A 27,982-nucleotide genomic window follows, 5' to 3' on the forward strand; every position below is an offset into this window, starting at 1 on the left:
AACATAAATATAGTACAAATCATTCATCTAGAAACCTTCCTGGTGCTCCTTTCTCATCAATCCCTCTGGGCCCCAGAGACAACACTTACTGATTTCTGTCATCACAGATTAGTTTAAACTGTTCTTGAACTTCATGTAAATAGAATCAAACAGGATTAATTCTTTTGGTCTGGTTTCTTTCACTTTACATAATTTTTTTCAAGATTTATTCATGTGGTTAGTGTATCAATAATTTGTTTCTTCAATTACTGAGAAATATTCCAATTACTGAGAAATGTTCCAATCTGTGAACATACCATCATTTGTTAGTCCATTCTTCTGTATGTGGACATTTGGGGTGTTTCCAGTAGAAGCATGACTTTTAAAAGTAATTGTAGAATCAACTTGTATAGGACATGTATAAGTCAGGATAAACTCGGTTATGGTTCAGTGAACTTGCAGCCACATCTCAGTGGCTTGAAACAACAAAGGTTTATTGCTTTATCATGTTACATGTCCATCAGTGTTCAGCAAAGGGAGCCTCGCTGCTCACTATGATCATTAGGTACCCAAGGCAAGGTATCAACATGTATTTTTATGATTACTGAGTATTCGTTTCAAATAATAACTTTAAGGGAGAAGAAAAGGGGCTGCCTGAGTGCCTCAGTTGGTTAAGCATCTGCCTTCAGTTCAGGTCATGATCTCAGGGTCCTGGGATGGAGGCCTGCATCCGGCTCCCTGATCAGCAGGCGCCAACTTCTCCCTCACCCTCTGGCACTCCCCCTGCTTGTGCTCTCTCACATAAATAAATAAAATCTTTAAAAAAAAAAAAAAAAAGGGAAGAAAAGTATAAGCCAGAGAATTTATGAACAGCTCTAATTACTATCACAGAAGAGTACTGAGGGAGTTACACTCCATTGTATTTTTTACCATGCTACCCACACTATCAAACATGATGAGTATTTTAAAGCATTTTATAGTCATTATATCTATACAAGGACTAGGTAATGATGATATGACACTTGGAACTTAAATATAAAAAGTTGATAGAGGGGCGGCCCGGGTGGCTCAGCGGTTTAGCGCCACCTTCAGCCCAGGGCCTGATCCTGGAGCCGGGATCTAATCCTGCATCAGGCTCCCTGCATGGAGCCTGTTTCTCCCTCTGCCTGTGTCTCCACCTCTCTTTCTCTGTGTGTCTCTGATGAATGAATAAATAAAATCTTAAAAAAAAAAAGTTGATAGTGTGCAAATGCAGAATCTTTCATGCTTTTTACCCTATGGAAAATTGTGAAATAGCTTTAAGAACAAATTGTGACCCAGTCTAACTTTTCCCTGTGGTGGGTCTGGGAATAACTAGCGTTGAGTATATAAGAGAAGATACATATGGCTCTGGGACAGGCTGCTAAAATGAGAAACACTGTAGGATAGTAGTTAAAAGAGTAGCTTTTAAAACCAGACTGCCGAGTTTGAATCTCAGCTCTATATTCATTAGCTTTGTGAGTTTGGTCAGTTTATTTACCTTCTATGTAAAATGAAGAAAATAATTGTAATTACCACATAGCATTGTTATGAGAATTAAATTAGTTAATCTATGAAAAGCATTTAGAACTGTGGTACATGGTAAGAACTCAAATGTTATGTTTCTGGTGACCATATTTTCCAAATCAAAGAGTTTTGTTGTGCATTCTCTGTTGCTGTGTAACAAATTACCCCCCCGATTTAATGGCTTACAACAACACCCATTTATTAGTTCACAGTTGGTACAATGTAGCTGGATTCTCTGCTCAGTGTATCACAAGGCAGAAATCAAGGTGTTGGCCAGGCTGAGTTCTAGTCTGGAGACTTGGAAAAAAAAAAAATTAGTTTTCAGGTTTATCCTAGGTGATATCTTTTAGTTGCTTGCTGATTCTCAAATGAGGACTACTCTCTCAGCTCCTACCGGCCATTCATATTCATTGTTATATGACATCCATAATCCTCAAACCAGCAGTGGTGCTAACCCCTGACTTCCTGTCTCTGACCTCCATGCATTCCTTAGGATTCATGTAAGACACCCTACTAACTGAGGACATCAGGGCACTGAAGCTCTGAGAAGTGAAATCTTCAGATTTAAAGGGCCCATGTGATTAGGTCAGGCCCAACTGATAATCTTTGCCTTACAGTCAGCTGTGCTGTATAATATAACCTAATAACCTATAACCTAGGGAAGTGAAATTGACCCTATTATATATATTATATTATATAATATAACCTAATAACCTATAACCTAGGGAAGTGAAATTGACCCTATTCTGTATGTAAACCAGGGGGCAAGAATCTTGAGAGCCGCCTTAGATTTCTACCTGGCACTAAGTACCAGTGAGTGTATTTATAACAAAATAAAATTGAAATCAAGATCTAGAATGTACAATAAAATATATGTGTATATTCTACAAACAAGAGAATGAACTGGGGGTGTTCCTAGCATCGTTTTGGGGAAAAACTAAATTGAGAGTGTAATAATTTCATTATTGTAATTATCTGTGTACTTATTTTTTAAAAGATGTTATTTATTTATTCATGAGAGACACAGAAACAGAAGAGAGAGAGAAGCAGACGCCATGCAGGGAGTCCAGTGCCGGACTCAATCTTGAGACGGCGGGATCATCCCTTGAGCCAAAACCAGAGGCTCAACCACTGAGCCACCCAGGTGTCCCAATCTGTTTACTTATTTAGCTATAGTCCTCATTGATTTCTCATATCATCAAAGGCAGGAATGAAAAAAAAAAGGCAGGAATGATGTCTTATTCATCTTTGTACCTGTAGTATAAATATTTGTTAAATAAACTAATGTATATATTCAAAACAAAATAAGAGTTATATTTTCAGTCAGTTGAATTTCAACCAATTTAAGTTAAGTGCTAACCCAGTTTAAATTAAAAGGAGAATGCATTATAAGACTGCAGAGATGTCTCAGGGACTCTTAAGAAGGAGCCATACAGCTAAGACAGAGGCAAAGGAACCAGGATGACTCCAGAGATATAACAGAAGAGACTTCTGAACCCCCTCTGTAGCCTTAAGCATTTCCATTGGTATTATCTAGATCTCTAGATCTGTTCTAAATTTTGAGTCCCTGGGAAAGAATCTGGCTGGCCCAAACTGAGACAGATGTTTGCTCCCTACATCCACTGAGGTTAAGGCAAACTGTCATTGTTATAAATTGATAGTAGATATTGCTACTCTGGCATTTTCAGGGAATCTCTGTGAGCTGGGCAGACACCCCAAGAAATGTCCATTAAGGAGGCAATACTGATAGCTCTTGGTTAGACTCAGTATACTGTTAGTAACTCATTGAAGCAGCTTGAAAACTCAGGGCATAGTTCTGAAAGTTCTGCTTCCATATCTTTTTCCTGCCTTATTAAGGTCACTTTTATTCAACAGACATTTATAGTATACCTACTGTCTGTCAGGTACCCAATTGCAAGCTTGGGGGTGTGGGGGGGATGCAGAGATAAGATCTTATTCCTGCCCTTGGAGAGGGATAAAGAGCAACACAGGCAACTTTAACAGAGCATGGCAAATACAATGATACAGACATATACATGCAGGGTTCTGTCCTCTGGAAAACTGTGTCTTACTCTTACCCATGGTGGCACTCCATTATCCCTCTCAACAGCTGTTAAAGATAATTATAAAAATACCAACAAGCAATTACAATTTCTGATTGTGTCCTGTATGGGGGGCCTGGGCCTAAGATACTTACATTAATTATATTGGAAAGGAAAGTTATAAAGCAAACATTTTACTCCTTATGAGAATCATAGGAGAGGATGGGTCAGGGAGGGGGTCCCCAGAAGTCATTCAGATTAACTGCTTATTTGAAGTATAAATGCTTTCTGTCCTTTGGCTTCCCTCTTCCTATTCATTTCTCTTTAAAATTGTCAGGTCTTTGCTTGATGTGGAGGTGTGTGAACACTCCTAGTAAGTGGATTATAAAGGATTATGAAATGTAACTTCTTAAAGCATCTTCCTTCTCTCCGTTGAGAGTAATTGTAGGTTCTCTATTCTGTGAGGTTTAAAAAAATTAATATGGAATTTAAAGGCCATTAAAGTCATACTAATTTGGAGAAAACCATTAAGTTATGAAGGGATAACTTGGCTGATTTGAAGTAACTTGGTCCAAGTAATCATGACTTTCAATAAGAATTTATGTGCAGCCATATTTTTAATACTAGTAACCTTTGAAAGTGGTATGAAAAACCATCTACTTAATTACAACCAAATATACTCTGCTCCATGAGCTCTGAATCTGGAGCGGACGAGTCCTGTTGGCTCTTAGGTCTAAGCTAGAGCTGAGTCCTATTGTGTTATTCAGTGGAAGAAAATGAATGAGAAAGGGAATCACCACTTTGAAAATACTATTACTATCCAAAGGTAACTGATTACCTCTGTGTTTGAGCAAACTGCCAAGGAATGGATTGTACTCCCTGAAAAACAATAGCCATCTCTTAATGTAATAGTACCTGCTCAAGGCATCTGTAAAACTGTTGGGAAAAAACAGATATATTCTTTATACTGTGTTACTTTATGGTTTTAGTTTTTTACCCTTTTGCTTTGGTTTGGCTCACATGGTAGATAATCCAACAACCTTAGAAGGTTAGAATAAAAAATGGTACCTAGACTTCATCTCTTTACTTATACCCTGCCTCATTCCACAAAGAGTTTACATCAGCCTAGAATTATCACAGTTCAGTTCATTTATTTTTTTAAGGTATTTATTTATTTATTTATTTATTTATTTATTTATTTATGAGAGATGGAGAGAGAGAGGCAGAGACACAGGCAGAGGGAGAAGCAGGCTCCATGCAGGGAGCCTGATGCAGGACTTGATCCCTGGTCTCCAGGATCAGGTCCTGGGCTGAAGGCAGGTGCTCAACCTGCTGAGCCACCCAGGGATCCCCTCAGTTCATTTAACAACTATGTTAAGTACAGACTGTTTGCCAGCACTGTTTGCCCTAGGTAATGTAAGAGAGTAGGAAGGACATGATTCCTGTCTTTGGAGTGTTTGCCATCTAGGGCAAGGCAGATTAGAAGTACACGTTCATACAGATCACTTATGTAAATTAGGAAAGACACAGAACTACAGTCTTTGTGTAGGGTGCTGTATGCATATAATGGAATTCTTGGAAGGCTTGTTTCAGGAAATGACATTTATGAAGAAATAAGGATATAAATCAGACAAAGGATTTGGATAACAAGGATACAGAGCAGAAGAGGATAAGGCTAGAAGAGTGCCCTGAGGTGGGATGGAGCTTGGCCCAGCTGAGAAATGGGAAGAAATCTTCTATAGCTGGACCTGGAGCAAAATGAAACAGAAGAGAGAACAAGAGGAAGCCAGAGCTGGGGGCTGGGTTTGATTGCTCAAGGTTTTAGCCTCCCTAACACTTGTGGACTTGATGCTAAGTGTAACAAGAAGCCATAGAAGAATTTTAAGCAGGGGATAGAAAGATAATCAGATTTATGTATTAGAACCATAATAACTGCTGGGTGAAGACTAGATTGGAGAATAGATAAGAGAAATGATGGTGAGAAATGATAGAGACATGTGGGTGGCTCAGTTGGTTGAATGTCTAGCTCTTGGTCTCAGCTCAAGTCTTAATCTCAGGGTCATGAGTTCAAGACTCACATTTGGCTTCACACTGGGGGTGTGAAGCCAAGAAAGAAAAGAAAAGGAAGGAAGGAAGGAAGGAAGGAAGGAAGGAAGGAAGGAAGGAAGGAAGGAAGGAAGGAAAAAGAAAAGAAAGAAAGAAAGAAAGAAAGAAAGAAAGAAAGAAAGAAGAAAAGAAAAGAAAGAAAAAAAGAAAAAGGAAGGAAGAAGAAAGAAAGAAAGAAAGAAAGAAAAAGAAAGAAAGAAGAAAGAAAAGAAAGAAAGAAAGAAAGAAAGAAAGAAAGAAAGAAAGAAAGAAAGAAAGAAAGAAAAAGAAAAAAAGGAAGGAAGGAAGGGAGGGAGGGAGGGAGGGATCATACTTGCCCTAAGATAGGATGGAAATAAGTAGAAAGACCCAAGATACATTTTGAAGGTAGAATTAACAAGACTTCTTGATTAGATATATAGTTGAAGGGTTAGAGGTTTCAAGAATGACTACCTGGTTACTGGTTGAATAACTGGGTGTACACTGTTGACATTTACTCAAGTGAGAAGGATTGATCATAAAACCCTCTGGTGACAAAGTGGGAATAAGAAATATCCCACTCTCAAGTGGGAATATCTCTTTTATTTGAGATACTTGTAAGACATCCAGTGGAGATATAAAATAGGAGTTAGATATCAGATATTAAGCTCAAAAAAAGACCTGGGCTAACTATGTGAATCTGGAAGACATCAATATATAGGTGGTCTTCTGATTTAAGGGAATAATTCACCTATGGAGGCTATTAAACTCACACTGGAGGAGAAGGATGGGTCGATTATAAATTTAATAAAGAAATGCATTTCAGGTAAAAGCAGTGATAGGATGAAAGCACTAAAGCAGGAATGACATGGACTAATGGATCTTTTTCCAATTGATGAGAAGTAAAAAATAAGATGAACTTGGATTTTGAGTGCCCTCTCAAGTCAGGTAATGGCTATACTGGTCATATGGAGAGAGATCTGTGAGCAATCTTCATTAGATCTTTGCACACCAGGAAGAAGCATTTTATGATCTTCTTTGGTTTATATTGTGAAACCTAAAGTCATATGTCACATAAACCTTGAGATAATTATACTGGTTTTGTGTCATGAATGAATAGTAAAGGTTAGATCTCCCACAGAACCACTGCTTATCATTTGCTGGTAACGTTGTGGAAATAGGTTCAAATAAGTACAACTGGTATTCTAGGAGTTGTTCTGTGCCTGTGACCCTAGTGATGATGTCTTAGCTCCTACCATCTCTGCTTCCATTAGGATGAGGAGGAGTGGAATTAACCCACAAAGCACTGTGTGAATCTCCACTCTCCCCATCCATCACTCCTCCTCACATTATGCACCTGTGTAGGGCCTGTTGTACACATGCCATCATCCTTCATTTGGCAGAACAAAGAAGCCAAGTGAGGAGGCCAGGAATCTTTCCAGTTCAAAGAACAAAATGCTCTGGACATTAATGGGTCTAGAGGTTAAACACGGCCATTTTAAAAATTTATACTCCACAGTGGTGAAAGGGTTGATGTCTTTCCAAAATGATCCTCTGCTGCACCTGACATACTAAGAAGGATCTAGCTAACCCCTAGCATCATCATTCTCTGTCGCCGGTAACCATATTCTAGTGTCCCTGCAGTAATGCATCCGTTTTGTGCTTAATAGTGCTGCAGTTTTAAACCAGTATATATTTGCACATATTTTTATTCTAAGGTGCTTTTCGTACGTTTTCAATAGAGGGAATGGTTTTAATTTGAGCCAGAAACTTTGCATTTGCTGTGTACTGATTCTGCCTATTTTTGCATCCACAGAAATGAAGATGCAGTCAATCAGATGGCTGTTGCTCCCTTTCCAGTACCATCAAGTTCCCCGTCTTCTCTTGAGGTCAGATGGCTCCTAATTAGCATGTAGTGACTTAGATGGATTTGTCATGATTATTTTTTCCACATCTAGCATTTTTGATTTTCAGTATCTGGTATTCCAAATTCATATAATTTGTTAAATAGGGAATTTCCCTAATTAGAAAGTATTTGAGGTAGAATTAAAAGTAATATAGAGGCACCTGAGTGCCTCATTTAAGTGTCCAACTCTTGATTTCAGCTCAGTTCATGATCTCAGGGTTATGGGATTGTACCCTGCTTCAGGCTCCTTAAGATTGTCTTTCTCCCTCTCTGTACCTTCCCCCATCCCTCTCTCTCTGCTCCCTTTCTTAAAACAAACAAACAAACAAACAAAAAACATAATATAAAATAATGTCAAAACATTAAAACTTAGCATATGAATATTGCCTTCCTCAGAGTTCCTTAAAGTTTCTTCTGGATCTATAATCTGCCCTAATTGGACATTTCAAAATGTATTAGAAAAGATTATCTTTTTTTTCTTTTTTTTTTTAATTTATTTGAGTCTTTGTTTAAATTCCAGTTAACTTATGGTGTAATAATAGTTTCAGGTGTATAATATAGTGATTGAACACTTCATTACATCACCTGGTGCTCATCAGAACAAGTGTGCTCCTTAATCTCACCGCCTATTTAATCCATCTCCCCATCCTATTCCCCTCTGGTAACCATCGGTATCTCTTTCTTTATGGCTTCACAACACTTTAATACCTATGATCACAAATATCTTTAAATAATTACTTTAATCTATTAATGGAGAAATTACTAGTACAAGATTGCTGTCAGACTGATCTTCTTTTAGACAGTCCTACATATAGATAGCTAACTATATAATCAAGTGTCTCCTCAGCTGAGGGAATATTACATTCTCTTTACATTTTTTATTTATTGAGTTATGTTTTTAATTCCAAAAAGAAATACATACATATTGTAACTCATCAAACCATGCAGAGTTATCAGAAGAAAAAGTTAACTTTCCTTTCCTCACCTACCTGAGGAAGTTAATATTTACTGTTTAGTATCTTTCCATACTTTTTCCTTTGCTTCTACCACAAAAATAAACCACTATATATGAATAATGTCTCCTTTCATAAAAACTCAATTGTGTAATACACATGCTTTCCATTCAACAAGCATTCATTGAGTGCACATTATGCATCAGGCAGTCTTGGGTATTAGAGACATAGGTGTGAATAAAACAGAAGACTCCTTGCTGTGGTTCAGGTTACATTCTAATAAGGAAATTAACAAATAAATAAATACACCAAGAGAATTACCAGTAGTGGTCAGTGCCTTGTGGAGAATTAAAATAGGGAATGTAGCTTGTGACTGCTTCAGTTGGTTTTAGGGAAGTCCTCTTGGACAGGTGAAATGCACACAAGATCAAAATGATCAGAAGGAGCCAGACACAAAAATAAAGGGGGAAGAGTTTTCTTTGCAGAGGGGACAGAAATAACTCTCAAGTGACAAAATGCTGGGGAGGTTGAGGGATATGGCTAGAGGCATATTGGGAGCCTGGAGAGTGGTATGGGGTGGGAGCTTTGTGAGTCAGAGTAAGAAGCTTGAGTTTTAGCCTATGGGCACTCGAAGCCAGCAGAGGGCTTGTAAAGAGGAATGAGATGACTTGATGTACAGTCTCCTAGGTAGAGAATGGACTATGGGAAGGTAAAAGTAATACACTAGAAGGCGGAGACCCACGTGAGACCCATTTGCACTTAGATGAAGATTGTGGTTGGGTGTTGGAGGGAAAGAAAAGTATATTTTTTCTTGATGTTTTGGATGTTGAACCAGACTTAACTGATTAAATGTGGGAGCTGAGAAGAAATAGAATCATGAATAAATCTAGATTTTTGGCTTGAGCAATTAGGTGGATAGTGGTACCATTTATTATAGTCTATTGAAGAGTTTTCTTCAACAAGGAAGCAGAAATTAGGTTTATTTTAGATAAGTTTGAGATGTATATTCTACATCCTTCTGGAATAGATTCTAATCATTTTTTTAAAATTTTGCTTTTTTTTGTTTAGCGTAATGGCCATATTTTAATACACTCTTATACTTTTTTTTCCAACTGACAAATATTCAAGTGATTTTCCAAATGTTTTGCCAGTAAAAGAATACCAAAATAAAGATTATGAGTGTGTATGAGAGAATTATTAGGTGCTAGTGCTTTTATTTCTAGCAAAGATTTCCCACAATGTACAATTGCAGAGTCATAAACTATACACTTTTAAAATTTTCACTTATATTAACCATTTTCTGTCTGAAAAGATTGTAGTGATGGTGTTGATGCCCCACCAATAGCCATTTAGCCACAGCTTGCCAGCCCTGGGCATTTTCATTCTAATTAAGAACTAGGGTAGGGCTGCCCTGATGGCTTAGCAGTTTAGCGCCACTTCAGCCCAGGGCCTGATCCTGGAGACCTGGGATCGAGTCCCACGTCGGGCTCCCTGAATGGAGCAAGTTTCTCCCTCTGCCTGTGTCTCTGCCTTTTTCTCTCTGTGTGTCTTTCATGAATAAATAAATAAAATCTTTAAAAAAAAAAAAAAAAAGAACTAGGGTAGACAGGGTGGTAGAAAGGAAGGGATCCCAGAGCCATACAGCTTCAGTTCAAAACCTCACATAGCTATATTCTAGACACATGTCCCTGAATAATACATTACCTCTTCTATCATGACTTTACTTATCTGTAGGGAGGTAACAATAGTTTTGCTTCATAGAGTTGTTAAGATTAAATCTTGTGCCTGACACATGGTAGCTACTCAGTAAGCACTACTACTTAATTCTTAATTTTTTTGTCTTTATAGAATGTCATATAAATCTTTTGGAGGGAGTAGGGGGAGGATAAGGGGAATCATTTTAGAATAATGTTTTAAAAGATTTTATTTATTCATGAGAGACACACAGAGAGAGAGGCAGAGACATAGGCAGAGGGAGAAGCAGATTTCCTGCGAGGAGCCCAATACAGGATTCGATCCCAGGACCCTGGGATCACAACCTGAGCCAAAGGCAGACACTCAACCACTGAGCTACCCAGGTGCCCCTAGAATAATTTTTTTCTATAGTATTGTTAGTTATGAATATTCCCAACAAAATAGCTCCTTGGAACTGAATTTTAAGGGAGTGATTGAATTTTGCAAGTGTCTACTATGTCAAACACTGTCTTATAGGCCTTCAAAATGTGTTCTCATGTCCCACTTACATCCAAGCCTTCGAAAGACAGTATTATTATTTCCACATTACAGAAGGGGTCTAGAGAGGCTAAATAGTATGTCCATATGCTCAGAGCTGCTTCATCTGCACCTAGGATTGTTACCACCAGACATTCATGGACTTGTAAAGAGCGAATGAAGTAATATATATAAAGCATTTAGTACAGCTCATGGCACAAAGTAAATGTTCAAGAAATGTAAACTATTTATTTCTTCAAATATTTAAGTATGTTTAACTCAAACTTTTAAGTATATTATACATTATCTATTGTTTTCATTTTTTTAATTGCTAACTACAGAAATGGGTTCTAGTCATTCAGTCATCAGTAAAAAATAAAATTTTTATCATATTACAATTGAGTATACCAATCGAATTATCTTACAAAGAGGGTTTTTAGTTTTTCTCTGGATTTTTGGCCTCCAACCACTGCCACCAAATGATGAGTGATACCTCCCCTATGGGTGGTATGTGAAGTCTATAGGTATGCTGTAGTCTCCTGTCCATTTCCTTATCCCTTCCCACTGACCTGTGTGACCCTCTCACTAGGCCTTTTCCTTCCTCACTTGTTTCTAGTAAGTACTTAAGCATAACTCATATCAGACATATTGCTGAAAGCACTCGCCCATTTAAATCATAACCAAATAGATGAAATACAGCCCTGTCATTATTAATTTGGGCCTGATGATAGTTCAGCACATTGAATAGCACTATTATTATATACTAATGGGATGTCATATTCATTCCCTTATTGAACAGATATCTATTGAGCCCTTATTATATGTTGGGTACCATTTTAGATACCAAGAATATGGCAGAGATCAAAATCACTTCATGCAGTCATGTGCTAGCAGAGTGAACAAGGTAATAGGACAATGAACAAGAAGTCTGAAGATGTGGGTTCTCGTTTTAGCTCAACCAGTTACCTGTTGGGCATATGACCTTGTCAAGGTAGTTGCCCTCTCAGAGTCTTGCTTTTTCTGTGAAGCCACATTCATAACCTCCCCTGTGTGTGTCAGCAGGTAGTTATGAGGATCAAGCACTAAATGTAGGTTAAAGTATTTTATAATCCATGTAGCTATATACATACATAAGGGATTATTAGCATTTCTGCTGCTATGCTCTTGGTAATTGTAATGCTGGGGCAGCTGTATGGTACAGTGATTAAGAACATAAACTTGGGAGTCGGACAGATCCGAGTCCTAATCTTTGTTCTGCCATTTACTAGCAGAGTGAACTTGAGCCAGTTAAGCACTATAAGCTTCCATTTCCTAACATTTGGGGCGGATGAGGGGGGGGGGGGTGATAATAATAATTAATTCTATGGATTTGTTAGAAGAATTGAATCAGGTTTATAAAACGCTTAGTATTATTCTTGGCACACAGTAAAAACTCATTTTAGTTTGTGATTATACTTATATTATTACAGTCCTCTAGCAAAACTCCCAGCCTCCAGCATCTTCCATTTTCACCAGTTATTTTCTTCCTATATTACTATATTTGTCCTCTTGCTCAAAAACCTTTTATACCTCTTGCCTAGCACATCTTTGTTTCAGAATCCTTGTTTCAGGGTTAGAATTAGGGCTTTGTATTTACCTCCCTAACTTTTAATCAGCTTTTTTTTTTTTTATCATTAATGCATAATAAAGCCCTAGACACTACATGTATCTGTTGACCACCCCCCCACACACATCCACATACACACATTTTGGTCTTTATTAATTCACAACCAGTAATTCCTCGAAGGATTATTTTTGAAAGATTCCAAGTTTTCTATTCAAAATGAGTAACATAGGGGCTTCTGGGTGGCTCAGGTCATGACCTCAGGGTCCTAGAATCAAACCCCGCTTCAGGCTCTCTGCTCAGTTCCTGGGGGAGGGGAGTTGTCTGCTTCTCCCTCTCCCTTTGCCCCTCCCCCCCACTCATGTGCTCTATTTCAAATAAATAAAATCTTTTTAAAGAATGAATAAAATAATGCATAGCACGTAGAATATAGTAAATATTCAAATGTGAGATATTATTATGACCAATTTTATCCCACATTAGTAATCTTAACTCCCTTCATAGTTAAGTAATATTCATGGTTCATTTAAAAAGTAAAAATTGTCCTTTCTGTGACGTCACCTGGGCCTTATAGAAGTGAGGGACCCTTTTCTAAAACATGGGGTGAGCTATATTTAAGCTTTTCTACTGTATCCCTTGATGCTTCATTTCAGTGCTGGATACTTCTTACTGATTTAACTTATTCTGCTATTTATTTATCAAATATCCACTTTGTAGATCATATACATAGTGTCTTACCTCAAAGAACTTCAACTCTTATAAGGAAAATAAGACATGTATATTACTAAAACAAGGGTGTCCTAAGAGATAAAGCCTTAAGAGAAGTTCAGAGGAGATGAATAATTATTTCCTGGTAAGAAAATAGCTATTTCTGACAGGTAGATTGGATTTTAAAATATGAATATGGTTAGGTAAAAATGTGGGAATAGCACAAGCAAAAACACGGAAATAAGAAAAATCAGGATGTGAGATGGGGAGAAGAATCTAAGAGTATGTAAAAGAGAGTAATAGAAAATGAGGTTTGAAAAATAAATGGAGGTCAAATGAGAGAGACCTGAATTTAAATCTCAGAAGGTTGGAATTTCATGTATTTGGCACTTAGAGCTGTTGAAGGCATTTGAACAATGAAATAGTCTAATCAGAGCTCTCCTTCAGGTAGGTTTGTCTAATAGCAACGAGAAGGATTTCTCAGAGAGGGAAACCCAATTAGGAAGCCACTGCTGTGGTCTTATAAGAGGTTCTCAAGTCTCAAGTACACTTGGGTTGCAAGATATTTATTCCATTCCTTGACAAGGTAGGATAAATCTTTTAGAATATCTTTATAGAAGCAAGCAACTTCATTTTTTTCTTTCCCTCAGAAGTTGTGCTTTTTTGAATACTAAGTGAGACGAGGCAGGCCTCATAAAGAATGGACAGGTTGATTACCCAGGGAGTGCTATTAGCATAATTCCCATTTTACCTTTAATTGTGCACTGCCTTCCTGGAATTCTGAGTAGCCTAGAAAATTTGCTCATGATGGGGGTAGAGAAAGAAATTCAATTTGTCACATCCAGTCAACATGACTTACAGAAAGAAATATTTGAATTTAAGCTGGCAATGAAATGAATAAATCATCCTGTGGTTTTTTTTGCAAGAGAGCATTGGGTTTAGGAAAAATGGGAATGATAAAATTTAAACCAATAAAAGGTTTTTTATTTTTTTTTTTTAAGAAACTTTTGATTATATCAAGGAGGTATGGTTGCTGTTTTGTTTTTAATTTGCTTAGTAAAACCTTTAAAGGAAAATAGTTGTATATACTGTATATACTGTTTCATCACGTTAAATGAGGAAACAGTAGTGAACAACACTATGGAGCATATAACTGGTCAGAGGTGTGGTTTTTCCAATCCTCAGTAACATCCTTAACTAAACTTCTATTGATAACCTGCTTTCTTTTTTTTATATATAAGATTTATTTATTTAGAGAGAGAGAGAGCAAGAGTGAGCATGAGTAGGAGGAGGAATAGAGGTAGCAGGAGAAGCAAACTCCTTGCTGAGTGCAAAGCCCGACACAGAGCTTGATCCCAGGACCCTGAGATCATGACCTGAGCCTAAACCAAGAGTCAGGTGCTTAACCAACTGAGCCACCCAGGCGCCTCTGATAACCTGCTTTCAAATAAAAACATAAATTCCTGGTCTCAAGTTTTCTAGTTGGGGAAAACTATAGGTAAGTAGTGAGTGGTATGAAAAAATTAAGTAGTATAAAAATAAAAACTATCACCACTTATCATCACTTCATGTAGATTTTGAGGAGCCCAGGGGAGGGAATTTAGGACTTCCTGAAGGTTTAGGAGGGACTTCTCTGAGGATTGAATAGCATTTCTTACCAACTTTTTTTTGTGTGTGTGTGTGTAAAGTCTGTATTAAGTATACAGTGCTTTATTCATCTTTAAAACATAATTCACCACAGAAGCTACTGTCTGTGGTCTTCATGGGGAAAGGTCATTGTCCTTGAGCAGACTTCACTGCATGGGCAGCTTTGGACAGGTGGTTTGAGGATCAGCAAGAAAGGAAGGGAACACCCAGCTATCCAAATGAGCTGAATCATCTTGGGTGTCACTGTGCCACCATCCATCAGCCAGATGGTCTTCAAACCACTGTGATACAATTGTGCTTTGGAAGTCATGCTTGCTGACCTACTTTCCTCTTCCCATCCCTGACTGATTCCTGATTTCTGAGCTCCTGGTCAGCAGGGTGTTTTAAAGGTTTGCCTAACTAACACATGTGAGCCATTCTGTTCTCAGAACAGAACCTACTTTGTTTTGTTCTGTGCCTCACTGAAGCATGAAAACTCTTCTATAAGCAGTAGCTCTCCTAGGAAAGCACATGCTTTATTGCTAACCTCTCTCAATTCCAACTTCCTGTTTTACCTGACTCCTCTCCATCTGGATTTTGACTTCAAACCTTCCTCTGTGGAACCATCTCAAACCAAACCAGTAACTAAAAACAGAGGAAAAGCTTTAGAAGGGGTTCATGGTGTAAAACAAAAAATAAAAAAAAAAGAAAGAAAAAAAAATAGAAGGAGTTCATGGTACAGTTATAAAGAGCATTGACTTTGAAATCTGAGGGAGGGCACCTGGGTGGCTCAATGGTTGAGCGTCTGCCTTTGGTTCAGATCGCATTCCTGGGCTTCTGGGATCAAGTCCTGCATCGGGCTCCCCGCAGGGAGCCTGCTTCTCCCTCTGCCTATGTCTCTGCCTCTGATGAATAAATAAACAAAATCTTTAAAAAAAATTAATAAAATAAAATGAGAGGGACCTAGGATGAATATAAAGAAGGGTCAGACAAAGGAAATGAATGAGGCACAGATGTTGGATTCAAGAATCTTTCAGCCTCACAGGAAGATCAATTCCATACATACGTAATTAGAATACAAATGAGATGATAAATGACATAGGAAGTTCAGGTAAAATGTTAAGTGAGGTTAGAAGAAGAGATGTCTTCTAGCTAAGGAGAAGGAAAGGATTTATGGAGTAAGTGACATTTGAGACACTTTGTGTGATAATACTGTAGATACAGATGTAAAGGGTATTCTTTTTTGTTTTTATTCCCATTTTAAAAGATATACAGACCATTTGTAACCTAGGCTCCCTTGCCCATATTTTCTTACATTTTTCAAAGGTGAAACATCAAACAACTGGTTTCTCCCCGACCCCAGTATTCATTTTATAAAGACCAAGAACCTCACTTCCATATTCCCATAGCTGAGAAACATAAAAGATGCCTCTGACTTATTTAAACAGCACTTTGCTTTCCCCAACAAGATAGATGCATAATTAGATGACTGACATCAGCTGACCACCATCCTGGTGAAAATCTCTCATTTGGGATCAGAGGAGTTCTCTATGTGTTTGTTCTATAATTGAATGTGCTGCAGTTACAAACATTGACTGTCTCAAAGCCTCAGTTGGATAGCATAGCCCCTCCAAGGCTTTTTCGGGACTCACCACAGGTTACAGAAGCAGACACATGAAGGATTTGGAGCATTAAAGGTTTCCCATAGATTAAGTACTGTTTTTTTTTTTTTTTTTTTTTTTAAGTACTGGTTTTTAAAAGTGTAATTCGGGGGACCTGGGTGGCTCAGTCGGTTAAGTGTTTGCCTTTGGCTCAGATCATGTTCTCAGGGTCCTGGGATCTAGTTCCACATCGAGCTCCCTGCTCAACAGGGAACCTGCTTCCCTCTCTTCCTCTGCCTGCCTCTCCCCCTGCTTGTGCTCTCTTTCTGTGTCAAAATAAATAAATAAAATCTTTAAAAAATATGTGTAATTCATTTCTTCTGAATTTTTCTGTCTTTAGAACTTAACCACTATCTAAGACGCTGAAAACCTATATATTCTCAGGCTTTGTTTCTTAACTTGGGCATGTTTATTTTATTTGGTGATTTCTTCATTACCCAAATTCACTGAGAAGAGGATGTTCTACTTAATGAAATTTTCTGGTTAACAAATGCTATAACAGTGTTTAATGTTCTGATGGTCTGATGATGATTTTTTTTTTAAGATTGTGAATCCTGGGGACACCTCTGGTGTCTCAGTGGTTGAGTGTCTGCCTTTAGTTCACGGCGTGGTCCCAGGGTCCTGAGATCGAGTCCCACATCGGATTCCCAACAGGGGTCCTGCTTCTCCCTCTATCTGTGTCTCTGCTTCTCTGTCTCTCATGAATAAATAAATGAAATCTTTAAAAAAAAAAAAAGATTCTGAATCCTGTTTTCTATAAAATTAGTTATCAACCCTCAGTGCTGACAGGGAACAAAGAGAGAAAAGAAACAAGAGCATCATTTACTTAGGGCCTACAGCATAGTTAACAAGAACAGGACCTTTAATGTCAGTCTTTCCTACTTTGAATCCTGGGTTCACTCTCACTAGCTAGGCAAGTTAATTTAAAATGTATCATTTTCCCATCCATTAATTGTTTTGTTGTTGTTTTTTAGAAAACAATTTTTTTAAAGATTTATTTATTCATGAGAGACACAGAGAGAGAGGCAGAGACACAGGCAGAGGGAGAGGCAGTCTCCTAGCAGGGAGCCTGATGTGAGACTCAATCCCGGATCCTGGGATCACGCCCTGAGCCGAAGGCAGATGCTCAACCACTGAGCCACCCAGGCATCCCCCCATCCATGAATTGGAATGAGATTGGTACATACTTATGTAGGGTTGTTACGAAGAACTACACAAAACAGAGGATGGATAAAGAGATAAAGAACCTGTCTCGACAAAAAGCTGGAAACAAATTAATTGCACCTGGTGTTGTGCTACTAGACATTTTGCATGTTAATATATTAATCTTCAAGCCAACCTGATAGGGTAGTATTTTTAATCTGATTCTTTTATCTGTGCTTCAAAAATAAGTACTCAGAACCTTGCTGAAAGTCAAACAATTCTATGCGGTAAAGTTGAGATTTGAACCTGGATCTGACCAATTTAACATCTATGCTTTTTTTTTAAGTTTATTATTATTATTTTTAGCAATCTCTACACCCAATGTGGGGTTCCAACTCATGACTCTGAGATCAAGTTGCATGCTCTTCTGACTAAGCCAGCCAGGCGCCCCTATGCTGCTTTCTTTGTTAGATTTTTTTTTCTTTTAGATATTTCTCATAGCTCTCCTTTATTTTCTTAAACTTGCAATAATACATGCGGATTCTTCTGTAATCAAACAGTACAGAAATAACTAATGCATCTCCCCATTCTTTAATACTATTCCCCAGAAGTAAGCAATTTGAAAAATTTGTCCTATATGCTGACAAATATATTCCTGCATGTGTATCTATATGTGTGTATATTTTGTATCCTTTTTTCTGAAAAGATTGCTCAAACCTACATTCTTACAGTGGCATGTAAAAGTTCCTCTTTCTCTACAACATTATCAATACTGAATGCTCTCTTTCTATTCTCTTGTTCATTTGATAGATGAAAGGACACAATATCTTTGCTTCAGTTTGCACTACTTAATTATAAATGAGATTGAATGTCCCAAAATCAAAACTAATTTCTCTATACAATCCCACTAAATTTGTACTAATCCCAAAATGGTAGTAATTTAATATGAAAATCCAAATAAACACAATGTAGATACTCCATTTATCATCCTTATTCTCCCGTATGTTGCCTCAGGAAGTAAACTTCTGATTAATTAATATAACATTTAATGTTACAATTGAATTGGGGAGATACTGAATGTGTTTTTTAGAGAGAGGGAATGTACATGGTGGGTACAAAGGGAGAGGGAGAGGATCTCAGGCAGATTCCCTGCTGAGCATGGAGCCTGATGCAGGGCTCTGTCCCAAGATCCTGAGATCATGACCTGAGCTGCAGTCAAGAGTTGGATGCTTAATGGACTGAGCCACCTAGGTGCCCCTGTTTTGGAATTTTAATGGGGGTTATTCTTGTAGGATGTCTCATTTATATTAAATAAAACAACTATTCCATTCATTGGTTCAGCCAGGATTTGTCCAGTGTTTCCTATGTACCACACATAGTTCTAGGTACTTGAGTTTCAGAAATAAACAGGATAAATAAGTGTCTTATCTCAAGTAGTTTAATATTGCACAGAAGATAAACAACCATCTCTGAAAGTTTTAGCTAGAGGGAATAGAATAGCTAACTTGCTGAAACAGTAAATTTTTTAGCTCCCACGTGAAGGCTGCTAAGAATAAGACTGTACTTCAGGTCAGGTTGATGCAGCGGCCCAGTTTGCCATCAGAGTCAGATTTTTCCATCTCTACCTTTGCTCTGTCATTCAGTGTCAGATTCATCTCATGGCTGGTTTCCTCAGATCCATGAGATTGTTGCCCATGGCAATTTGAGCTTCATGCTTTCTTGTTAATTTGGGAGGTGGGGGGACTTCTTCTGGTTCTCTTAAGACCAAGGAGGATGGGGCATCTGGCTGGCTTGGTCTGTGGTGCACATGACCCGTGGTCTAGGAATTGTGAGTTCAAGCCCCGTGTTGGGTGTAGAAATTACTTAAAAAATAAAAATCTTAGAAGCCCCTGAGTGGCTTAGTCAGTTAAGCATCTGCCTTTGGCTCAGGTCATAATAATTGGGGTTCTGGAATCAGGCCCACATAGGGCTCCCTACTCAGCAGGGAGTCTGCTTCTCCCTCTCTCTCTGTCCCTCCCCCTGCTCATGCTCTCTCTCTCTCTCAAATAAATAAATAAATAAATAATTTAAAAATATAAAAATAAAAATATTTTTTAAAAAGACCAAGGAAGAACTTTTCTAGAAGTCTCTTTACATCTCATTGAGGAGAACTGGATAACATCCATTCCTGACAAAGTCATTGACAAAAAGAGTGTGATTAGGGAACTTGGGTGGCTCACTTGGGTTAGGCATCTGCCTTTGACTCAAGTCATGATCCTGTGTCCTGGGATTGCTTCTCCCTTTGCCTCTGCCCCTACTTGTGCACTCTCTCTCTCTCTCTCTCTCTCTCAAATAAATAAATAAAATCTTAAAAAAAAAAAAAAAGAGTGGGATTAACCATAAGACAGGCAGGTCCGATATTGGAACAGACAATAGGAATCAGCTTTTCTTAAGCCACATCTGTAAGCAGCAGGAACACATCCCCGGTGAGGTGGGGTGGGGGGAGGTTGTGGGGATGGCCTTCTAGTGGAAAGAAAGAAAATAGGAATAGCCGCGCTAGAGAAGAAAGAGTATCTACAACAATAATAAAACAAGCAGTTGTGATTAAGTATCTATATAGTTCTGGGCAGTGTGAGTGAGGAATAACATCTTTACGGTTTTCTTCCTAATGCCCCGTAGGATCAGAGTGGTACCGAGCCTGTTAGCAGTGAGGAAGATGGGAGTCTTGAAGTTGGTATTAAACAATTGCCTGAAAATGAAAGCTCCAAACTGGTGAGAATCTTGGGTGTTTTTCAACCAATGTTCTTTTTTTAAAAGTGTATCATTTATATTTTGTACCACCATGGAAAGGATCAACTTGCATCGTTGTTTGCTTCTCTAGAAATCTTGATCTCTGAGCTAGTAGAAGCTTTTCCATATGGAGTGACCCATTAATTCCAACAAAGAGCATATTCTCGTATTGTCTTCACACTTGAATTGTGCTGTCTGGAACAAAAGAAGCAATTTCTCTTTTAATCTTGTTTAATATTGGGTTTCTTTAAGGGTAGGGTCCCTAAAGGCATAGAAAAAGATGTTAAATATATTCCACTAATTCATAGTAAAATAAAAGATGGTTAAGCTTACTGAGGGGCTGGAGCATTAGAAGAGAGTTAGTTTTTGTTGTTCTTATTTTTTAAGTAACTGTTATTTTTTAGTAATCTCTACATCCAGCATGGGTCTCGAACGCAAAATCATGAAATCAAGAGTCACATACTTTTTCGACCTGATCCAACTAGTTGCTCCAAAGAGAGTCAGTTTTAGAGAATGCTCCCTCCTTACATCTTTAAGTGCTTGATATTTTATTTCATACTTATTGTGTACTGGGTACTGTGCTGTATGCTACATTCATTTCCTAATCCTTATAATGCAGGTGATAATACCTTTCTTTTACATACAAAGAAACCAAAGGCTCATGATGGTCACTAACTTGCGAGAGGCCACTCACTAGAATTTGGTAGACCTGGAGATTCCCGCCTACTGCCACCACCACCCCGCCCAACCCCCCTACCCCACCCCCCACCCTGGCCCCATTCAGTCTGACTCCCATGCCTAATTCACCATCCATCTTTTGTTTTGCAGCCTTGTACTTACAGGGTTAGACTACAACTTCTAGAAATAAATGTGGGCTTTTTTTCTCTTTATTTCAAAATGTCTTACAAATCTCAGAGAATTATCACTTGGGAGGGTCACCCTGATTTTATGGCAACACAGAATTGTTCATTATACTTCAGGGAGTTTGAGAAATCATTTATCTTCTTTCAACTTGCAGAAAATGTTTATTGGGACTGTCTTAGATTCTGTGTCCTAGAAAAGAAACTTATTCTTTCAGGCTGAGGGAAGAGGACATTTCACCAAAAGTGGAAATGACCTTGACATATTGCAAATGGGACCCAAGAACCCTAGTGTCAAGAACACTGGGACTAGTGGGTTGTAACCATTGTTCTTGAACAAGATGTTCCAAGGTTACACTGTTCCCTTTCTAAAAAATTGAACAGCATTTTACATAGATGGGGAATGAGTAACATCAACAAAGTTTGAACTCACAGCTCCTTCATTTAAAAACACTATTAACTTGGTTTTGGGGGGCGCTGTATCTCCATAGATAGGTTAGGGAAAAGTCTTATAAAGCAATAGGGTTTTGTCAGTAGGGGCTTCCAACACGGTCTATAGAGGAAATGGTTAAAAGGGTGAGAACACTTCCTTGCTTGCTAGAAGATTCTGGTAGTCCAAAGAGATTCACTTGTAGGCTACAGACAAAGCCATCCATTACCCATTGCTGTTCCCAAGAAAGCAATTCCAGTAATGGGGCTCCAAGTGTCAAGACAATTGAAGGGTCTCACCCTCAGGCAGAGGACTTGAAAAACTGAGGGTAATTTTTAGATAATGTTTTATACTGTATTTCACCAAGATGAAAACCTTCTCCATACCTACTGACTACTGTCTCTCTTTTTCCCTCCTCTCCCTTTTCCACCTCCCTCTCTTTTTAACATTACAATTCTTTCTCACTGTTTCCAGTAGAATCTATGCATGGTCTAGTTGAGAGAGAAAGGAGAGCCTAAATTTAAACAACTTTTATATCATAAATACAATGGCCTACCATAAAACATTAGCCAAGTGTGTGGTCTTGGGCCAGGTACTTGACTACACTAACCATCAGTTTTCTCACCCGAGGAAGAACAGTAATCAGGATGTTAGGAGGAAACAAATAGGCTATAAGCTGTAAATCAAGGAGTAGAATACAGGACAGATAGTTGGTGTTCAGCAAGTTCATTCATTAATTCAACAAATATTTGCTTAATGCCAATATGTTCCGGGCAATAGATATACAACAGTGAACAAAATGTAGAAAAATGCCCACTCTCAGGGCACCTAAGTGGCTCTGTCAGTTAAGTATCTGACTGTTGCTTTTGATTCAGGTCATGATCTCAGGGCTGTGAGCTCAAGCCTCATGTTGGGCTCCATGCGCTCAGCACAGGGTTTGCTTGAGACTTTCTCCCACTTTGCCCTCCCCTCAATAAATAAATACATCTTTTTAAAAATGCCTGATCTCCTGGGGACTCTATTCAGGATGAGTAGGGAGAGGAGAATAGATAATAAATTAGCAAAATATTAGACTGGGTCATAAGAAATTGTTGTTTTTGTGGGTAAGAATTTTATATGGTGCAACCTATGTGTTATTGTGTTATAAAGTATTAATAACAATTAAATGTCACTAGTTATCATGATTATTTCTACTATAAGATTGGTGCAAGGATTGCTACACTACCCTGGGATTATTGCCCCATGCATCTTGTCAGAGGACAGCATATGATTTGTATGGGTCTTAACTCTTTTCCCCCCTGTTTATGGTCAAGACAGTGGGAAACACTAAGCCCTAACCCTCTAAAAGTTGCTTGCTTGCTTCATATGGGGGACCTATGTCTCATCAGGCGCTATGCTGGCCCCTGCAAGAATGATCAGGAAAAACACACAAGCCTTGCTCTTCAGCAGCTGATCCTCTAGAATCAGTGAGGATAATAGAATTTGTATCTAGAAAATTAACACATACAGAAATATATTAGAAAAAACTGCTGTGCTGCATGCATTCAAAAGTGGAAGGAAGACCATTTTATTCAGGGATGATTAGGGAAGGTTTCTTAGAATCATGGCCTCTAAAGTAAATCTCTGAAGATGAGAAAGCAATTGACTGGTGAGGTTGGCATAAATAGGAGGTTTACCAGCTAAACGGGTGTGGATTATGGAGTAGCGAGTAAGTACTGGGCTTTTGTGGGGCAACAACAAGCAATACAATTTGAACAGCAGACTCATAGAACTGAAGGAACTATATGCTGTGAATTATAGATGAATTTATTCATCTTTATGTGCTCAGCGCTCAGTGGCTAAGTGGCTACATGGATACATGAATGTACAAGGTGCTACCTGTGAGAAACTATACTTCAGAGAGCTATTAAATTCAAGACTACCTGTTTTCAGAGCTAAGATTGAGCCACGGGTCAACATATTCCAGTACTGTTTTCGCTGTTTAATTATTGTTGGCTCCAGTCCATATCTAAGTAGTCCCTAGATTCTCAGCCAAGGGGTTGTAATAACTTCAGTGGTATTGGATTTCTCTAAAATATTTTTAAAGGGAGAATAACTTGTTTTTAGACAACTGATCAGATGATGGTTTGTGAAACATAGATTCCAATTGTGAGAGACTGGAGGCAGGGAAGTGTCTAGAATCTATTTCAGAAGTCTAGGTGAGAGCCTGTTAGGACTATTTTTTAAGCCTTTTAAAGGAACTTTTAAAAAGCTATCTGCACAGAGCTTTGCGACTTGCAAAACAAAGTGTTATTAGCTCATTAGCTTAATTTTCCAATATCTTAATTTTTTCTAAAATGATACTTTGCTTGTGATCTTCTTTAATTTTATCCTCAAAATAACCATATGTAAAAGGGAGGGCAGGAATTATTTATCACAGACTTACAGATGAGACCTTAATCTGCTTAGTGAAAAATCACAAAACAGGAAATTGGAAGAGCAGGGGCTCATCCTGAAGGGTCTCTGACTCCCTGGTATCTTGACATAGAAGGTCATGAATCCCTAAAGTAATTATTTTAATCTTTTGGATATCAACCTGTGTATTTATCATGTTGAGAATATCTGCATTAATATAATATGCTCTTTTGAGGCAGTAAAACTAAATTATCAAGAGTACAAATATTGGAGCCAGACTACTTGGATTCAAATCCTGACTCTGTCATTGACTAGCAATATAATCTTAGGCATATAACCTTTCTGTGCCTCAGTTTCTGCCTTTGTAAAATGGGAGAAGCAACCACGGTTGTTGTGAGAGCTGTTCCAGCTCTAAAGTACTATGCAGAACCATGACAGAGTGCACTGGAATCTCGGTACAAGGGTGAATTGTTAATAATGATGATTGTTATTCTGATTGAAACATTTAGGGTTGGCCACATAAGGATTAGCTGTTGTGTGCTAAGTGTTAAGGTGTAACTTAGGAAACCAAAGTGAATTTTTCAATCTGAAAAATGCAAATGCTGGTCATGATGGGGGTATTTATTGAATGCCTATGTGCTAGACATTATTCTAAGCTCGTTTACAGAACAGTCCTATGAGGTTAGTACTAGTATTATCCCCATTTAAGATATGAGGAAATGAAGGCATTGAAACATTAAATAATCAGTGGGGCCCTGGGTGGCTCGGTCAGTTGAGCATCTGACTCTTTGTTTTGGCTCAAGGTCAAGGTTATGATCACTCAAGGTCAAGGTCATGATCTCAGGGTCCTAGGGTCTGAGCTCTGTGCTCAGAGGGGAGTCTGCTTGAAGATTCTCTCTCTCCCCTCTTCTCTGTCTCTCTCAAATAAATTTTTTTTATTTTTTTTAACTTTTATTTATTTATGATAGAGAGAGAGAGAGGCAGAGACACAGGCAGAGGGAGAAGCAGGCTCCATGCACCGGGAGCCCGACGTGGAATTCGATCCCGGGTCTTCAGGATCGCGCCCTGGACCAAAGGCAGGCGCCAAACCGCTGCGCCACCCAGGGATCCCTCTCAAATAAATTTTAAATAAACAAACAAATAAATAATCACTCAGTGAAGCATAGATCCAGGTCCATGCACTGTCTCTAGAGTGCTAGTCTCTAAACCTCTATGCACTACTACCTTTCAGAGAGATACCTATAACAAAACTGAGGTCAAAGGACAATAAGAAAGTTACACTGGGATCTGAACTTCATGATTTTTCTTTCCCTTTTGTCTAAATCTTGACTTCAACATAGAAAACTCAGTCATAGAAACAGATAAAGATAGAGAAATTTACCTTTTACGTTAGCAAGTAAGGTTATAGAGACCTCCAAACAGATGTGTCATAAAATGAAGGAAACTAAAATTTTTTGAGAAGCTGGCCTGTGTTAGTCATTTTTGTACTGGTTATTTTATTTAACCCATGCTGCACATATTATTAGCCCTACCTTACTGAGGCTGAGAGGTGACAAGTATGTTCCTAAGGTCTTGCAGCAGGTAGGTGGTGTGGCTGGGACTCAAACCCAGTTCTTTTTGCCCCAAAAGCCCGTTTTCTCCTCATTGTGTAGTTCTCAGAGACCGTCTTTCTGGAATATCAGAAATATTATTATGTGGTCTATTTGTTCAAGCAACAAATATTAATTGAGTATATCTTGCTGTGTGCAGAAGAGTCAGTGATGAGCAGAACTATTAGGGCTTCTTAAAGAGCTTGAAGTGTTTGAGGACAAGTGTTCATGTCAGCTTGCTGTCTTTGGAAGCTCAGTGGCCAATGGGAGGGAAGGAGCAAGAGAAGAAAAGGAAGAGATATTACCATTTTCTTCTAAGTAGCTAACCTCTGTTCTTGCTGCCACCTTTGGACCTCTAACCCTGTTGGATATCATAATTTTCTGCTCTTTATAGTAAACTGTAAAACCAGCTTACTTTTTCTTTTGTTCTTGTCTGTCTCCTTCTCCATGTTGTTACAGATACTAATAGTAAAATCATTTTAAAGCAACTAACTTACAACAAAATAATAAAAAGACAACTCAATTAAAAAGTGACAGGGGCACCTAGGTGGCTCAGTGGTTGAGCATCTATCTTTGGCTCAGGGTCCTGGAATCAAGTCTTGCATCAGGCTCACCACAGGGAGCCTGCTTCTCCCTCTCCCTATCTCTCTACCTCTCTCTGTGTGTCTCTCATGAATAAATAAATCTTTAAAAATAAATAAATAAAAATAATTTTTTAAAAGTGGGTAAGGATCCAAATAGGCATTTCTCTAAAGATATACAAATGGCCAATAAGCACATGAAAAGATGCCCAACCTCATTAACCATGAGGAAACTAAATGCACGTCAAAACCACAATAAAATACCACTTTACACCTACTAGGAGGACTATAATAAAAAAGACAGATAATAACAAGTATGGGGAAGGAGGTGGAGTGATTGGAACTCTCATACGTTGCTAGTGGGAATATAAAGTATATATTGCCAGTTTTAGAAAACAGTTTGCGGTTCTTTATAATATTAAACATAATTGTATTATCATACCATAATTTCACTCCTAGGTGTACACCAAAAAGGAATGAAAACATATGCATACAAAAACTTGTATGCTGATGTTCAAGCATTATTCATAATAGCCCCCAAATGGAAACAGCCTAAATGTCCACCATCTGACTAATAAATAAAATGTGAATTGAATAATTTCATTATTTATTGAATAAATAAAATGTGGTACATTATGCAATAGAATATTAGCAATAAAAGCTAATGAAGTACTGATACATGATACTACAACCACATATAATGTGTATGAAATGTCAAGAGATCCTCAGGGAGTCTGGTGAACTGAAAGTATGAAAGTGCATGGTTGCGAGAACTGGTGAGATAGAAACCAAACTGGAGCCACGCCATGTTAATGAGGTGATCTCTATGCTGAAAGCAGCGGGAGGCCACGCAGGACTTCAGGAGGTGACTCTAAACTGTAGCTGTGATGTGGTGATTAGGTTGGACAGGGGACAAGATGGACGCTGACTGATGAGCTGGAAGTTCATGGTAGCAATGGCCATCCGCAAGAGATGGTGACAACTGTATATTCTCATACTCTGTCTATGCAAAGATCTTCATAAACAGCAAGGTAAAAGAAGTTCCACAGAGGGTTGCCAGTAAAGATATTTACCTTTCTTGCCTCCAGTATGCAAACCTTCTGCGGTGTGTATTCTTTAAAACTTGCCTCTGAATGCAGGCTTGGAGCTATTTAAATGGCAATTGTTGTACCATCTGGGTCTTGAAAACAAGCGTCATCCCAGGACTTGGCCAGCAGCCCAAGATAAACCTGTTAGGAAATGCGCCCAATAGATGTGCTCAGCGTTCTTTCCCCAATTTATGAAACTGCTTAGCAACAATACCGTCTATGTGTCTATGTGTCAAATGATCCTTGTCATCATAGATCTGATAACAACAGCCTCAATAACATTTTAGATTTTTCAAAATGTTTCAAAATGTTTGGATTTTCCCAACTGTCCGCGATGATTTTACTGTTGTCTTTCATTGTGAAATACTTCTGACTCGTAGGGCAAGAATAGAAAAATGAGGGTATTTCGGTCATCTCAGGGTGGAATTCAACAAAGAATTCTTTCTTTGTGAAGATTTTGGAATGTACAGGATAGCAAGATGCCTGAGGAAGCATGGGTTGTTTCTGAATTAACTATCACCAACATAAATGAGCTGTGACATGGAAATTCACGCTATAACTGACAGTGCATTCTATCATTGCAGAGTCCCCGCCAGCCACAATAGCAGCATTTTAGGAACACTGTTTGTTCTCCACTTGACATACTTGATCCATACAATATTTTCAAACATACCTGTTGAAAAATCAGTGTTGAGTGTTGTAGATACTACCCATGACTCCAAATGGCCTGATAGTACTTGCTCTCTCAAATGGAAAAGGCTATCAGATACAAATCATGGGCTCTGAAATCTGAACAGACTTAGATTTCACCTCTGCTCTTCACTAGGGAA

The 27,982-nt window shown here is 38.3% G+C and overlaps 1 protein-coding gene across 8 annotated transcripts in view; it reads left to right on the forward strand.

The window, feature by feature from the left end:
- PATJ (PATJ crumbs cell polarity complex component) overlaps positions 1-27,982 on the forward strand; it is a 354,601-nt gene that overhangs the window by 243,375 nt on the left and 83,244 nt on the right. For 6 of the 8 annotated variants that reach the window (XM_077892027.1, XM_077892033.1, XM_077892031.1 and 3 more), the window contains exons 30-31: positions 7,447-7,519; positions 20,100-20,192. In XM_077892027.1, coding sequence (XP_077748153.1) covers positions 7,447-7,519; positions 20,100-20,192 — 166 coding nt within the window. The remainder of the gene's footprint in view (positions 1-7,446; positions 7,520-20,099; positions 20,193-27,982) is intronic. The other 2 variants (XM_077892030.1, XM_077892032.1) reach the window with 1 other exon arrangement.

This window comes from Canis aureus, chromosome 3 (genome assembly GCF_053574225.1).
Source record: "Canis aureus isolate CA01 chromosome 3, VMU_Caureus_v.1.0, whole genome shotgun sequence".
NCBI lineage: Eukaryota > Metazoa > Chordata > Mammalia > Carnivora > Canidae > Canis > Canis aureus.